The 16815-nt window shown below is 42.7% G+C and overlaps 2 protein-coding genes across 4 annotated transcripts in view; one reads left to right on the top strand and one right to left on the bottom strand.

Annotated features, from left to right (window-relative positions):
* PHTF2 (putative homeodomain transcription factor 2) overlaps positions 1-7761 on the bottom strand; it is an 80415-nt gene extending 72654 nt beyond the window's left edge. The window contains exon 1 of one of the 3 annotated variants that reach the window (XM_088134938.1): positions 7329-7761. The gene's annotated coding sequence lies outside the window, so the exon portion shown is untranslated. Of the gene's footprint in view, positions 1-7003; positions 7025-7328 lie in introns of those variants that run through there. The other 2 variants (XM_088134937.1, XM_088134939.1) reach the window with 2 other exon arrangements.
* A 252-nt stretch (positions 7762-8013) lies between these two features.
* TMEM60 (transmembrane protein 60) lies at positions 8014-10887 on the top strand. Its single transcript, XM_007421625.4, has 2 exons — positions 8014-8169; positions 10270-10887. The coding sequence occupies exon 2, from the start codon at positions 10316-10318 to the stop codon at positions 10718-10720; it is 405 nt and encodes a 134-aa protein (XP_007421687.1). The 5' UTR covers positions 8014-8169; positions 10270-10315; the 3' UTR covers positions 10721-10887.
* Positions 10888-16815: the final 5928 nt, after the last annotated feature.

Raw genomic sequence — 16815 nt, forward strand, 5'->3', positions numbered from 1 at the left:
ATTCCTAAAATAGCCAACCAAATATAACCACTTACTTATTTAAACATCAGAGCTGCCACAAATTACATTTTTGCCAGCAGTAATAATGCTGCAGCAGCCCTCTAACATCAAATACCTCCCTCCCTGCCTGACAAGTATGATGGGAATCCAGACAAGCTTAATACCTTCCTTGTTCAATGAATTATACATCTCTCTAAGATCTTAAATAGGATTTAAAATTGGCCTGATGACTTGAAAAAGGTGCAAAATGGACTGCCTCCTGTCTGATACAGAACAACCAGAATTTGGACAACTATCCCAATTTTGTCACATTCCGAGAACTATAGTCAATGATCCTGTCAAGCAGGTGATCACCAACTGCAAGAGCCATCGCCAATGACAGGGTAAATGCTCTGTGCAAGAGTAGTCAGCTGATTTTCAGTTGTCAACTAAGGGTGTGGACTGGAATGAAAGAGGCTATTTGACAAGCACAAAGAGGAGCTATCAGATGAAATACAGAATGAATTTATTTGGCAGGGGACCCTAAAAACTGGCTGCATTAATCCAACTCTGGGTATCAATGGAAGACTTGAATTGCAGCAGGGTATGGGCAGGAGAGAAAGATGCCATTATTCTTGTTCATCCTCACCCCACTCTACCCACACTTCAGAAGTTAAATGTATGCTATGCAGCTGACTGCTAGGTCAGATAATGCAAGATCTATGTATATATTTTTGGATAGCCCTCATCACATCATGCACAAATGCCCTGCTAAGAACTTCCCCCCTTCCAAAGCATCAACTAAGCATCCTACCTGTGGAAAAGGGGCATTTTGCAAGCAGGTGTCCCAAATGTTCTAGAACTGCCTGTTGTGAAATAAGAGTATCCAAGGGCTCAAAGGCTTGGCACCAGAAATTAAATGAAGCCAAGACATGTGTTGAGATGAACTATGATTTAACTATTCCTGTTACACTTCAGACCCAGATGGGATTGGAAATATAACTACAGGTCCAAGTAAACTTTGATGCCTCCAGCAACTTTACACAATCTTCTGGCACACACAAGTATGCTATTCCCATGTAGCTTGTTGATCCCACTCATCCCACCTGAGGTGAAACTATTGGTGGCCAACTCTTACAAACAGGACCCATCTCTGAGTGCACTGAACAAACTCTATTTAACATCAACAGTCATCTGCAACTTTACTTAACTGAACCTTTACATTTTCCAATCATCCTGGCAATGGACTGACTTTGGACTCACAGTTCATATATTCATTGGCACTGGAAGTAGTTAACTTTTGATTTCAGCTTGCAAAACTCAGCCTACAGGGGTTCAGCACCCCACCTCAAAACATGTATCACCTCACAGCACAAATTCTTCTTCCTATTTTGTCTGCCTGGTATATTAATTAAGCTGATTATTTAACAATGTGTTTAAAAGGGGGAAAGTAAGCTCTGCTGCCTCTCCCCATCAATTGTGACTGAAATATCAATCTCATTCTTGGAGCTCAGAATACACAAAATGCCCCAATCCAATATCAAATCAGAATTTGTCTGCCTAAAAGATATTATTGATTAAAACTTGCATAAGGGTTTTATCTGTCTATTTTTGTCCTCTGCAAGACTCCCTCCCTCCATATAATCCATGATTTCTGGTTCCTGAACATTCTTATAGAGAGCACTACTATCTTCCTCTAATTTCTGATCTATTGGAACACTTGCACACCTTTTCACCAAGTTAGATCTCAGGAAGTTTACAATCCAAATCACATGAAGAAAAGGCATTAATATTTCTTTGCCTCTGATACATATTACAGGAAGTTTGAATATACAATAATGCTGTTCTGACTGGCATCAAGCCACTCAGTCTTCATGTAATGTATAAATATTTTTCATGACTTGGAAATATTTTTTGCGTTTGCTTGCTTGTTTTTGCTTATTTACTCTGAGGAGCCTGCTGTCCACAATCAATAAGTTTGGGTAGCCTTTCAACATCTTTGTGACATTGGTAGATTAATGCACCTTTGATCTGCCTAATCAGGGTTACTTAATTTCCTCCAGAAGGACTTCAGATGGATTCACCTAAAGTCGAATCAATTCTGCCTTAGCTACTGCCATTCACTATTAAGGATGTGCAGCATTTTCTGGCTTTTGCCAATTTTTACTGTAACTGTTTTCCTAATTTTGCAACATTTGATCATTTACCAAGAAAGGGATCTCAAGGCCCAACAAGCCTTTCTCCTGCTAAAACAAGCATTCATTTCTCAATCCATTCTCCATCATCCAGATACCACATACCCTTTTTCATTTAAAGTTGATGCTTCTGATTCCACCTTGGACACTCTGTCTTTACAATCCATTCTGGACTTTGACAACTATTTTCTCCCTCGAGCTCCCTTTTGTCAACAGCTACTTTTCTCTGAGCAAAATTTTGCTTTTAACAAGGAGCTTATGGTCATCAAAAATGCTTTTCAAAACTGATGACATCTCCTTGAAGACATGGAACACTCTAGTGAAGTTCAAACTGACCACATTAATTTGTAACACAAATTTCTCACAGACTTATGTAGCCCCACATCAAGTAGCAACAATCCTTTCTGTTTTAACTTTTATTATTTTTTATTCCTAGCTTGCACAACAAGCATGGTGATGCTTTATCATGTAAGTCAGAAAATTTACTGCCCTGTGACCTCCTCCCAAATCCATTCTGCCCCCCAGAAACTTTCCCATCCATCTCCAGTGCTTGGTTCACCTTGGGAAACTCTTGCAACAAGACTCCTTTATTAATTGATTAAACCTGTATTCAGCAAAGGAAGACCATACATGCAGGGTTGGACAGATTACTTTCATGAGGACCCCTTTTCATGTGTCCCTCTCTCCCTTTTATTAGGATGGGAAGAACTATATCACAATGACCAGTGGTATGTTCCTCCTTCTTTGAGGGAGGAAATCTTGAAATCTGCCATGACAGCTGACCAAGTGCACATTTTAAAACATTTAAAATGAGTTTTCTTCTTCTTCATCACTTTGGATAGTCCCACATTAGAACTGATATCAAGGCACACTTTTATCCTTGCTATACTTGTTACCTTCCCAAACCTCTTACCAATAAACTTTTATGCTCCCACTCTTCTTCTTAGGGCTTTGGGACAATTCCCTTTGACTTATGTGTGATTACCAATCACATGTCAAGCACCTACATGACATGCTAGTGGTAGCTAATAACCCATTCATTCCCTGTCATAGCCACCCTTCTGTTTCTGAGTTGGCTTGTTGATTTATTCAACAGGTCTTCCAAAATTATAGCTTGTCCAATTGCCTAATTTCTGACAAAGGTCCATAGTGCATGGAATGTTTTTGGAAAGCTCTATTTCATCTACTGCACATACAATTCCTTCCATCCTCTGCCTATTATCCATTGACAGGTGACAAAACATAGAGGACGAATGCCACTTTGGAGCAATATCTCCATTGCTATGTTAACTATCATGCAGATGGCAAATTGGTCTTTCACCCATGGGCTATTTGTTTCCAATAACTTGGTACTTGCCTCTACTCAGTTGTTATAACTCAAATCTAATGCCTAATGCTTCCTGGTCTTCCCCCATTCTAGAGCTCCTTGGCTAGATGGGCGTCTATATTAATTTGTTATATAAATAAATAAATCCTCCCATTTTCCAGGAGTGGCAGGCTGCTTTACATCTCATCAAGTATCTATCAGATTGTGCCAAGACCTCCTACAAATGTTCAGCTGACTGTCTCTGCCAAAGAGGTTCCTCTCTGCGGTTGATTATGCATAGCTTTCTCCATTTTTTCCTTCCACATGACCATCTAAATAATTGGATACTAAGTTTACTGGACCATTTACAGTTCTTGCCCAGATCAATCCAGACGGCTTTCACTTACATCTTTCAAGCATACTGAAGGTACATCCTGATTTCCAGCAGTATTCTAGGTTTTGGAATGACACCCTAGCATACCTTCTGCCCTTTCCTCTTCACACACACACCCTTTTTTTTTTGCTGACAAGAAGAAAGAATTCAATACAAAATTTATTTTGGTATTTGATTCACTAGAATAACTACTCAGACACAAAAAGATCCTAGGACCCACCACCTCCTCTGGAGTTTTAATTTACGCAAATCCAAACCTTATGAGGCAGTTCAGCTAGAGTGTCTGTCAGTAATTCTGATTCTGAGGAAAGGAAAACTGATCTGAAGAGAGTGACATTACAGTGATTGTCTCAAGGATCAGAGGGGAGAGGTCTGGAATGGGGGAGTACCTGATAAAAGGGTAGAAGAAACTATAAGGAGTAAATTCTCCAATCACAGAAGAAATGGAGCTTCCCTTCCTTCCTAAGAGCCAAGAGAAAGGAGGAACTGAAAATATTAAGGGAGGGGGAGGGGGAGGGAGACTTAGCAGCATGTTGATGAAGTGATGGAAATAGTCTCCCGTGAACACAGAATGGGGAGAAAAGATGCTCCTGGCACCTCTATATCCAAAGGGAGGCCAAGAGATGAAAATGGAGTGGGAAGTAGTAAAAGGATTGAAAGTGGCAAGGTGTGAATATGCCAGAGAATTTCCTTTTGTAAACAAGGGGCAGATGGCAAAAATCTTCAAGGCCAAGAAAAGGGGCCAAACAAACTTTTAAAAAGGAGGAGGAGGAGGAAGAAATAATCCAAAATTCAAACCCCAAAACAAACTTAAAAAAAAAAAAGGAGGAGGAGGAGGAGGAGGAGGAGGAAATAATCCAAAATTCAAGCCCTCAGACAAATGCACATATATAAAGGGCAAGATTCCTGAGGGTGTTAGACATATAACTTTTTCTATTATGGTTTCCTAATTCTCTGCAGTAAATCTACTTATGTAGTCTTCTTGAATCTCTTTGAATATATGGAGCACAGGTAAATATCCCTTGACTGGAAAGATGTAGAATGTAACAAAAAAGAAAACTCCATAACTAAGACAAAACAGCAATAGAAATGTAGGGTACTGAATATTTAGGTGTCATCAAGTCAGGTGAAACTCCTGACAAATGCCAACTACCTCAACCTGTCTTTCATCCAGGACCAACTGACAGGATTTTCATGTATTTATAGTAACCATTTCCAAGCCCATTATTCAGAGATTTCTGTATTCTTTCTCTCATTTTTTTCAATGTCTAGCTTTTACAGTTACACGTTATCATTGGAAAAAACACTGCTTTAACTTTCTATCATAGAAATATATTTATTCTTCATGACCTATTATAAGTTTGCAGTTGAAGTTCTCCCTAGAATTAAGTTTCTCTGTCCTTCTCAAGTGCACTGTCCATCTTTAATCTCGAGCCCAATAAATAAATATCTACCACCTTTTTCACTGTCAGCTGTGAGTTCACTAAGCATGCTGGCTGAAATTATCTGCATATCAATTAAACAAATGCAGCAACAATACGTGTCCTTGTTTCATTCCTCTTTCTATTCTAAACCACTTTGTTTCTCCAAATTCAGTTCTTACAGTAGCTTCTTTTCTTTATAAAGATTCCTCAGAAGAAGAATCAAGCATTCTGTCATGCCTATTAACCTTAATGTACTGTATTTCTGCATTTGCCAATTTCAAATTTTCCTTGGTTAAAGCTTTTAATATTCCGTTGTTCCAACTATATGCATCCTTGTAAAAAGATGAGTTCCTCTTTCAGTACTGGCACTGCAAGTGACTAGACTCCTTTGAGGTTTTGGTCTAGTCAGATCAGCATTTCTGGACGACTTGTGAAAGGCTGCCTTCTTCCTACAGTAATTAGATCAGTGTCATCCAATTAGGAGCCTTATCTGGCACTCAAATTTGTCCAAAGGTTTTTGTCCAGCTTTTTTGGCAACAATACAGAAGTGGTTTGCCACTGCCTTTTTCTAAGTTTGATTTCTGATCTCTTCTCTTAGAGGAGTCAGCTTTCCTCATGCCTGTAGAGCCCACATACCTTAGCTTCACCTCTCTCATTCTGACCTTACCTACAAGGATAATCCCAAGTTCCCACTAGGATCACGCTCAGGGTCACTGAGGTTACTAAGCCCTTCCACCATGGCAAGATGATCATCCCCTAGAAAGACAGGGACCCAATACCCTCTTCTCTCTCAGCAGCTGAAGATTAAGGAAGACATCCCATGATATACTACCCCTCTTTCAAAAACTGTATAGCTGCCAATAAAACTAAAAACAATGTAAGATTTATTCCCACCCTCCACGCACACCAAACTGACTATCTGGATCTTGACGCTTATCTTGGCAAGTGCTACCAGGCAAGACCAATAAGCCATCACCCAACATGCTTAATCTAGTCACCATAACCCATGTTCTGCGTTCACACAAACAGGCCGTGTTTGCATAATCACAATAACCATACTGTTTGTATGCCATTACTACAGACCACTGGGATTTGTGATTAGCTATGTTTTTGCATCAATCTCTTCCGTTTTTAATTTGAATTACAAAGGTGGGAATTGTATGGTGCTCAGAGTTGGTTTCGACTGAAGCGGCTCAGGAGCCTTGCACAAACCAACAAACAAGCAAGGAGGCTACCTTTAGATTTTTTCATCAGGATCTACCTGTAACCTGTTTGGCACGCTGTACAAAAACTGCATCTCTTAGGTGTTGCTTTCCTGGCACGATTAAGGGTGTGGTATATTCAGGGATAGATCAAGCATGACTGTACACAATCAGGAGTACCAATACAACTGTGCAAAATGAGTCAGTCGGAAAAAGTGCCGCCAGACCCCTGATTTTTCTGCCCCTCTAGACTGACACGACCCTCCTCCCACCCCGCCTGCAGTTGTGCAAAGTGATCCAGGAACCCGTCCGGAGAGGTCGCCCGGGATCGGGCAAGGGGCAGGCGGCGCTGGAAGCGCTACATAACCGGCCGGGAGGCATCCGAAGCGCCTCGACCCGCCCTCCATCCTCCCCTCGGGGAGGGACGCTCCTCCTCGCCCGACCCGCGCCCCCGTCCCCCTTTCCCCGGCGCCCGCACGGAGCGGATCCCGCCCCTCACTCACGCGCAGCTCGTGCCCCTCTCGCCGCTGCCGGAACGGGCCCGGACCCCGTCGCGCTTCCCGTCTTTCGAAGGACGGACCCCCGGCTCTGCATCCTCTCCCCTCCCCACAAGTGGCTGAGCCCCACACGTGTGGCCGCTGCCGCCGCCGCCGCCCCGCGCCCCTCTTCCCGGCGCCCTCCCCCCCGCTCTCCGCCGAGTAGGGCTCTCCGCCCTCCGCTGCCAAGGCGGCTGCCCACTGCCCGGCCTCCCCAGCCCTTCTCCCGCCCGCCCGCTCCGACCCCAGCCCCGGGGGCGGCGGGACCCAAGCGCGGGCGTTCGGATCTCACCGGTTCTCCGCACGCGACCGAGGGGACGGCAGGCGCTCCGTCACGACGACAACCGTCAGCAACTGGGGAAGGGCAGGAGGAGGCAGCGCGCGCCAGGCAGCTGCCGCCGGGCGGGCAGGCGCGCGCGCCCGAGGCGGTGAGGGGGAGAGAAGGGGAAAGAGGGCGGGGGGAGAGAAAGCAACGGCGGCAGCGGCAGCGGCAACAGCGCGCCGCCGTGGAAAAGACGGCACGCCAGTCACGGCTCCGCCTGCCCCGCCCCTGTTTTCTCTCTGAGGGGTGGGACGGGGGAGAAATGAAGGCCCCGCGGCGCGCGAGGATCGAAAAATCCAACGTGGTCCAGAGGCAGCATCAACATCTTCCCTCATTGGGCGACGATCCCTGGGAAGGCCGCGGCGGGGCGTTTGATTGACTGGGGATGTTGTCCAATCATCCGAAAGGAAACGACAGCGCCCGCGAGGGGTTAGCCGGCCGCTCGCGTCCTTGAAAGGATTCCGATAGGCAGCTCAGCTGACGAATAGGGTAAAAGGGGGCGGCGGGAGAAAACGATAACGGAGCTCCCCCTTAGGGCAAGAAGGCGCCCGCCTTTGTGGGCGGAGACGCATGTTAACAGACAGCCCTTTCAGCCGGTGAGAGCGTGGAAGGAAGCATGACGTGCCGCGACCGGCCTATCGCTGGCCGCCGCTTCAAGACGCTGGCGCTTCTTCCTTCTTTTTGATGACTGGCCGGAGGCCGCGCTGCGATGAGGCGCCGCGCTGAAGGCCCGTCCTAGAACGGCGTTGGCTGCGCGGGGCGCCCGAAGCTTCGCGCGTGCATCGCGGGCGCTCATGGGGTCCTGAGGCGGGTGAGTAGCCTTGGCGGGGGATTCTCCTCGCTGCCCCGCTTTCCGTGGTCGTCTCTCGTTGGACGTCCCTCCCGCCCCCGTCACGACCCGCTTGGCGGGCGAGTCTCGCGGAAGGGGTCCGGCCGAGGGAGGGCTGAAGCCGGCTCTCCCGGGTCGTGGGCCCGCAAGAGGCGCGTCCCTCCTCCCCGTCCTTTCTGCTTGGACGAGCCGCTCCAAGAGCGAGGAAGAGGGCCTGGCCTGGGCCCTCCGAGCGGTCAGCCTCGCGGGATTGCCCTGCCGCCTTCCGGCAACGGGGCGAGGACGCTTCCCCCGGCCAAGGCCGGTCCCCAGAGCGAGGCTCTTCGGAAGCCCGACTCGGAGTTTAAAAGCGTTCCCTTAGCGAGGCTCGGGAGCCTCCGCGAATTCGGCTCACGATCCGCAGCGAGCCTCCTTTCGCGCGAGAACGGCAGCGGATTATGACGGCGCTCAAAGCTGCGAAACGCCGTAAGCAGGAGGAGGAGGAGGAGGGAGGGCGGCCCTTAGAAAGTTCAGTCGCCCCTTTCTCCGGCGCCTTCCAGACATGGCCGCTTGGGGCCGCGCCGTCTCCCCCTCCGAGAAGCAGCGCCCGAAGCGGCTCAGGGCGCCCTTCGAAGCGTCGCCGGAGCGGTGAAAAGGCTGCCCTCGCCCCTTGCTTTGGCTCGATGCAGCCAGCCAGCCCGCCAGCCCAAGGCGCTGATTGGGAAATGGCTTCGTCTTCTAGGCCAGTGTTGTCCAAACTTGGCCACTTTAAGATGAGTGGACTTCAACTCCCAGAATTCCCCAGCCAGCATGGCTGGCTGGGGAATTCTGGGAGTTGAAGTCCACTCATCTTAAAGTGGCCAAGTTTGGACAACACTGTTCTAGGCTGTGATCTACGCGCGCGGTTGTTAGCTTTGCCTCGTTCTCATTGGAGATCCTGCATCTGGGTTAATGTTATTAAAGTGCAGGTTCAGGATCATAACTTACCTGTGGGTTCCCTTCGGATACCTTCTGCGTTAGCAAAATGCTTAGAATTTATCAGATGCTTGGAAAGCTTTTCAAAAGTTGCACTATATTTTACATTCACTTAGAAGTAACAGCTAGAAACATTACTCTGGTAATACTTACGCAGTGCCTCCGTTTCTGATGCTTTGTTGCATGCTGTGTAATCATATGACTATTGCTATAATAAATCAGTATGAATAATTTTAGCAGCTTCATTAATTTCATATGCGTAATGCATATAAGCTTTTTTTTTTTTTGCAGAAACTGCTCTACTTTCATTTATGAGAAACTTGGTGATAGGAACAAAGTCGACAGCTTTGATATTAGTTGTGTTTGGTTTTTTGTATATTTGTTATGTTTGTTACTGCATTTTAGTATGCCAATGTATTTTATCAACAGGGAAATCTGGGGAAAAGGAGGGCACAATGAAAAATCTCTCCAGCACTCAATCCAATATGGGATATATATTTAGACATGTTGAGCCAATTTGATACAGGACTTTTTGATTATGTGCCATCAAGACAGTGCAATTTTTAGTGCCAACACAGATATTCTCCAGAAGAAAATACAGGACTAGATGACAGTAAAAATATTTGATTGCTGATGGGTGCCAAAAGGAAAGAGGTTCAGAATTGTTAGGCAGCAGTTCCAAACATGTTCCTGAATAATAGTTACAAGCAGGGGCTCCCTGATTGTTCTGCTACGCTAATAATACAAACGTGCACATCCTCAGTTAAGTTTACTTTTGTGAAATTAGGGCTAATGGGTTCAACATTCTGCTTCTACTAGAGTTATAGCTGTTTAGTTGAGGTTATCAGAGTTAAACATATTTGAATTTCCACTGTGGATTTCCTCAAGGAAGTAGTCTGTTATGATAATCTCCAGTGCAAGGCCAAGTGAATTAAGCAAAACAGGTAGATCTTTCTGTTCAGTTTTATAGAACTCATAAAAAGCAAACATTGTCAGTTCACAATATTTACTGCCTGAATGTTTTTGAAAAATAGTAAGAAGGAAACCAGCTTTATTTATGGATATAGTTGGATGTTGTTTTATATGCTTTTACACGTCACCCTATTTTTTTTGTTTCCTTTATTCTAGGGAGTATCTTTTCTATTCTTACTACTTACCTACCAAGGCTGTTTAAATGAGAATGTCCTTGGCGCAGAGAGTGCTACTCACATGGCTCTTTACATTACTGTTCCTCATCATGTTGGTGTTAAAGCTGGATGAAAAGGCACCATGGAACTGGTTTCTAATATTTATTCCAGTTTGGATATTTGATACTATTCTTCTAGTTATGATCATTGTGAAAATGGCTCGCCGTTGTAAGTCTGGCTATGATCCTCGCAATGGCTCCCAGAATCTCAAGAAAAAAGCTTGGTATCTTGCAGCAATGCTGCTTAAGCTGGCCTTCTGCCTTGCTCTCTGTGCAAAACTGGAACAATTTACTGTAATGAAGCTTGCTTACGTCTTTATTCCTCTTTGGATTCTGCTAATTGGAGGGATGTTAGAACTTGGATATAATATTTTCTATGTACGAAGGGACTAAACTTTTTTCACATTCCTGAGCAATGCTGCTATAAGCTTACTGCCTCAAAAGGAACTATTTAAAATATATATTTGACCTCCAAGCTGCTGGATGTGATTCTTCAGTATGTGAAGCAGAGCTATCAGATTTTCATGTACATATTGTAAATAAAACCACCTCATATTTTCTGTGGTGTCTGCGTTTTAAGTTCTTATGTCTGACGTGTCGAGTGAGTGAGTCACAGTACATAAAACGTGCAACTACACAATGGTATACCAGAACTGTTAGTATTTTTGCAGTTATGTAAAACACTCTTACTAAAAACACCATCTTTCCAATGTGCACACTCCCAGAATTTCCTAGCAAACAGTCTTGTCAATAATTCTGAGAATTAAATCTGCACTTCTTGAGAGCATCGATTGCAGAAGGCAGTTTTAAAAAGTGTCTAAGGAGATGAACAAATTCTTAATGTAATCAAGCTCTATAATACAATTGATATTAACAGCAAGAGCATTAGTTACTGAGCACTTGTTCAGATATGAAATACTAAAATGTGGAATTTGTCTCATAAATACTTTGATTTTCTGTTTCCAATATGGGACAAGCAAGTCTAAATACAGTTGCTATGGAAAGATGATTGTTCAGCTGTATTTGCGCAACACACTTAACTGGGTCAAGGCCAGGATTAGTATATAGCTTGAAAAAGCTATTCACTTAATTAAACAGTTCCAGGGCTGTTTAAGCCTTCCTCAGCTATGTCATGCAAACTATTAAAGTATTAACTGACCCTTCCCACTTTTAAGACAGAAATCAAGTTCTAGGGAAGCTATAAGAAAATTGAGCTTTTCAGAGTTCTAAGTTTCCATTTTACTCCCCTTGCAGCCACATAGTAGGAAAAGGGGCAGAAAAGAAGGGGGTTCAGTGTCTTCCAGTGGAAAGAAACGAACTACCAGAAATGATATCCTTCAAGCCTCCTTGGCAGCAGTTGAGAGGACTGAAAAAATGCCTGTGCACAACTGATTATGACTCTACACCTGGTGTCAGGGAAATAAGTAAGCCAAGGGAGCAGCTGACTCACATCACATGAAATAGTCTTTCTATGGCAGTTGGCAATTCTTTAATCTATACTACTCGCCCCAAGCAGTGACTAACATATTTACTGAGAGTCTTCTGTAACATAGTTGAATAAAATTGATTTACATAATTAGGCATTAGTTAAATTCAGGGATCAGGAATTCAGATAGCAAAATGGAAAGCATTCCAATAATTGTTTCACAGAAAGTTTATCAGTTTGAAAGAAGCAGTAAAATTACTCTGAGGACAAGTATACAAAAGCTATAAAACTGTACTGCATTGGGCACAACTTTTCATAACTTATACCCTCGCTATAGGACTTTAAGTCCCTTAAAAATTCTTCCTGAATCAAAGGATTATCTGGAAGAGAATGTGAAAGGCATTATAACTAAACAGGGAGATCTGGATGATTTGAGCTGGATTATACAGATATCTTTTCACTTGTGCATAAACACTGGATTTAAACACTATTTAGACCTTTCTGCTTTCCAAACTACATCTAATCTTCTTTCTCAACAAGTTGTTTTAAAAAGTAAATTCATACTTATTTTTTCTTATACCTAGAAGGGGGGGCATTAAATGATCTCAGAAGAATTAGATCGCCAATTCCCAATTTTTGCAGACCACTGCACAATTATCAGAAGCTTTTGAATAAGCCAAAATTGCAATGCAATGCCCATTTACAAAGGAACTATACTTAGTTGCAGCTGTTTCAATTATACCTCTCAAATTAAGACAACTCTTGTTACTGGGCAATAGAAAAGTACAATAAATAAAAGCCAGTTTGTTTCTATGCATAACTGAGGGCTTCAAACCATTTGGGAACAAGAAGCATCACCACTGTATCAATTTCTCTATGATTTATAATAATCTGAGAACCTTTTAATTCTCCCCATTATGTAAATATGTCACACAGCATGTGAGCCAAGCCTTTTTTTTTTTTAAACTACTCCATCCAGTCAGGTTTATGCTACTTATACAGATTTTGCCCCTTTACATAATTTTTTTTAAATAAAAATGAGAATATTGGATACTGGGCAGCTAGTAGGCATAGGATGTTCTTTATAAACCATTCATACCTCTTCAGCTAACCAGAGAGAATGAAAATTTTCATGCTGTTACAAAAGAGCTTTTATTACAAATGTTTGCCTCCCCTTTCCAAATATCTGTTTCCCTAAGGTGACCTGAATTAAACTTTTTTTCCCTACCTCAGTAACAAAGAAATGTAACGACAGCTGATGAATATCTGTCTTCCAACCCATTCTTTGAAAAAGGCCATCCCACATGCCTAACTGCTGAAAAACCGTTTTTAAGAAAATGCCAAAGTGACAGAAAACAACACTGGCAACAGGAATCTGGAAGCACGCTGTCTTGGGCACTGCACTAGAGAAAGCGCTGCAAATGCCCAAGCCAGCTTTATCCGTGGAAGAGCTTACTTTTAAGTCAGATGCCTTAGTCACAGTTCAAGATTAACTCAGAAATATAAACTCTGTGGAACAGTGTTACTGACACCTGCTAAGATAGGAGACAGAACTAATTTCAGGAAAGGGATCTTAGTAGCACCAGTGCCTCAGCTGACCCATGCAATCAAAGCAGCCTAATCTGACAGGAAAGGGCTTGCTTCTGCTGTGCTGCTGATGATCTAAGATAGTTCTGTGCTCTGAGCACTGGCATGAGGGGTGTCCATCTCTCTGCTAAGAGTACCAGAAATGCATCTCAAAATACATTCTTAGATAGCACTCCTTTATAATTACAAAAATGGGTAGCGCTCATGAGCAGAAAATAACCTCCAAATCCTCTGACAGTATTCACTCGTTGTATTATGCATGGTTCATTAAAGAAACCACAATTGGCTGGTTTGAGCCATAAACCATGGTTTATAAATCACAACTAGCTTCACACTTCATGCTGAGCTGAAACAAAACCATGTTATGACTTCACCAGTTACTATGTTTATTAAACAATATCCATTCAACACAAAATGCTGAACCCCAATGAACACTAACTTCAAAGTTTGATCAAACCATATTAGGCCTGTCAGTTTGGCCAAACCAAAACCTGGAATATTTCGGTAGTTTGGGTTTTGTTTAAAAAAATAATCTAGAGGGGTCTTAAGGCAAGGCTGATGTCTCACCCCTCATTCCCCTTCTCTTCTACGTGGCCTGTGAGCCAATATCCCCTCCAATCTTCCAGCACCTTCCCCTCCTTAGCTGCTACCACGCATCACACTTCAATTCAAATGCCCTTCTAGTGTGGCACAAGTTTATGGGGCTGGGAGTGGTGAACTGCAGTAGACTCTGGTTTAAACACTGGAAAGACTACCACCAACCCAAAGCCAAACTTGTATCCAAACCAATTATGAGTGAAAAAATGTTAGGTGACTAACATCAGCGCAGCTTAACTAGAATTTCAAAGAAGCCAGGAAGACAGGTTTCTACCATCACAAGTGTACAGGGTTGGGGAAAAGCATTAAATAATAATCTAAGCCACTGACCACTTGTTAGACATCACTATTTAGAGCAAGTATCATTGGAAGAACTATTCTTCAGTGTATTCATCAAAACAGCATGGATGCTCACTCTCAGGGCCATAAAACAAGTTCACGAAGCAAATTTAAGATTCAGGAATGAGATCAACTAAAGGAGCCATCCTACCAGGTAATCTTTTGTCATTAGGGGACTTACTGTAGGCCTACTTCTACATTCCTACCAAACTAGTAGAACTGAAGTTCCCCCTTGATAACCAGTTTCAGTTCAAGAAGCTCCCTTTCAGTCTGACAGAAGTGCCTTGTTTTTGCCCAACCACAGTGGTAGGTCATTTTTAAACAAGAGCCATATGCATACACATATATTCAGAAAACCTTCTGAATGGGATCGCACTGATGGACAGAACTACCATCTAGAAAAACAAAGATTCATAATGAATTAGGCCAAGATCTCAGCCTCCAAGGAGATATTGCATCTGGGAGTCCTGACTAAGAGAGCCTTTACCTGGATGTCAATCACAAGAACAGACAAATAAGTTACAGATGGAGGCTCAAGAGATCTGAAATCAACATATCAAACCATTATAAAGTTGATAAGTACCCAGAAAGTGATCACAATCATAAACTTAGCTCCACAGACTCATTTTGACTTACAACCAATTTCTTCTTAGCCTTCACAATGACCTCGCCAACAGAATATGCATTCGGCTAAAAGTACTCCAGGAACTAGTCCAATTACTACACTGATGGCTGATATTAATATACCTATCAGAGTCACTTAGTGAGATGGGCGGTGTCTAAATTTGAAATATAATATAATATAATATAATATAATATAATATAATATAATATAATATAATATAATGAAAAGCACTACTTAGGGATCTGGTCAAAGCCCAGATTATTACAAACATCAGCTTGTAGGGTTGGGAAACCATTTTTGGAACTGGTAGGTTCAGGATCATGGTCCCAGTACAAGGTGACACTTCCCTTAGACAGACAATTTCACAACAGCTTCTTGATTTATATCAAGAAACTTCATAAAGAAGCCACATGATTTCAATAGCAGAATATATAAAAGAATCAGCAAATATGAAGCATTACACTGCAGAGAAAGGACCTTACACCCCAAAAATTCCAGCCAAGTTCAGAGAAATGGCCGCCTTTTCCAAGTTGACCTATTTGCGAACAAAACCAACCAACAGATCCAGCATTACTTCTTCCACTTTCAGGATAGCAGAATGGCAATAGACGACAGCACCACCCTGGTTCCAGGATTGTTCTACGTGTTTCTTCCAACACTGACCATTGCCAGGGTGGCCCACAAGAGTGCTACTGAGCATTCAGGTCATCCTGATTACCCCTTATTTGCTCTGGAGACTGTAGGTTCTTCAACCTGGAGATGAGCAAGGAAGGCCTGTGCAGGCACAAGGCTACTTATAGCAACCAGACAGAGACTGGCTTCAACTGGGTACCTAGAAATTATATGGGAGGGAATAACTCCTGGGCAGTGAACTCACCTCAAGATACTATCACAAGAGTTTACCAAATGAGCCTCCAAATATTTTTATGCCTAGATCAGTAACTAGTAGCAGTACTCTTCTGGACTATAAGTTGGGAAGTATTAGCCTAGTGGCTATTTTCTGAGAAAATGCTTTCTAAGCTTTTAAAGTAATGCTACACATCATGCATTGTTGACAGGATTAAGCCATCATGTGGTTTGTTTTGAGCTTAACAATAAAATGAGGGCTGTGGATGCTTTAAAAATGATATGGCAGTGTTTTAGACCTCACATGAGCATGACACTTGTCAGCTATTCATTAGAGCAGCCACAACTTTTGTCAGGCCACCATAACCCAGACAAAACATGTGTTTGCTTTAAAGGTCATTTTAATGAGTTGATTCATTCAAGTAGGCATTATTTTCAGTCTCCCACAGAAGCCCAAGAAAAGACAAGACTGCTTTTAATTAGTAACAGAGATGTGTTTTGCTCATGCTAGACTCTAAATAATTTTTGAAGTGTAAAGAACCCTAGTATATACTCTGATATATATTAATATACAATATATTGTGATTTATATTTTAATATAACCAATTGCAGTTTATTAAATAAACCATAGTTTAGTGTGATGTGCAAGCCAATCAATGAATGCAAACAACCAGGGAGAACCAGAAGGGCCTAGAGTTAGCAGAAATCACTTTGTATTATAATAGAAAAATAGAATTGGTAATGGAGCTAGTGGTAGGAGGAGTTTGGACACATGAGGTCCATCTTTGTGCAAGCTGCCTCTGCCAAATCTTTGCTAATTCCTTTCATATTGACTTCTGAAGTCTTAGAAAATCAGGATATTTTAGTGGAAAAGCCCAGTTCCATTGACAAACCTCTGCATCATTCAATATAATTTATTAACTCCAAGGAACATAAAATTTTGAAAAAATATATTACTTTCTCTACATGTCTGACTAGTTCTATGTGTAGAAAACTGATTTTTGCATGTGTAATCTCCCCTTCCTTTTCTCAATGAATATTAAAATAGAAACAATTGCCATTAAAGCC

Source organism: Python bivittatus, unplaced genomic scaffold (genome assembly GCF_059951505.1).
Source record: "Python bivittatus isolate LINGU-HERP-01145 unplaced genomic scaffold, Pbiv_v1 ctg000120_np1212, whole genome shotgun sequence".
Lineage (NCBI taxonomy): Eukaryota > Metazoa > Chordata > Lepidosauria > Squamata > Pythonidae > Python > Python bivittatus.

Excerpts from the sequence above, each read along its gene's own strand:
- TMEM60 (XM_007421625.4), top strand. The coding sequence starts at position 10,316 with ATGAGAATGTCCTTGGCGCAGAGAGTGCTACTCACATGGCTCTTTACA.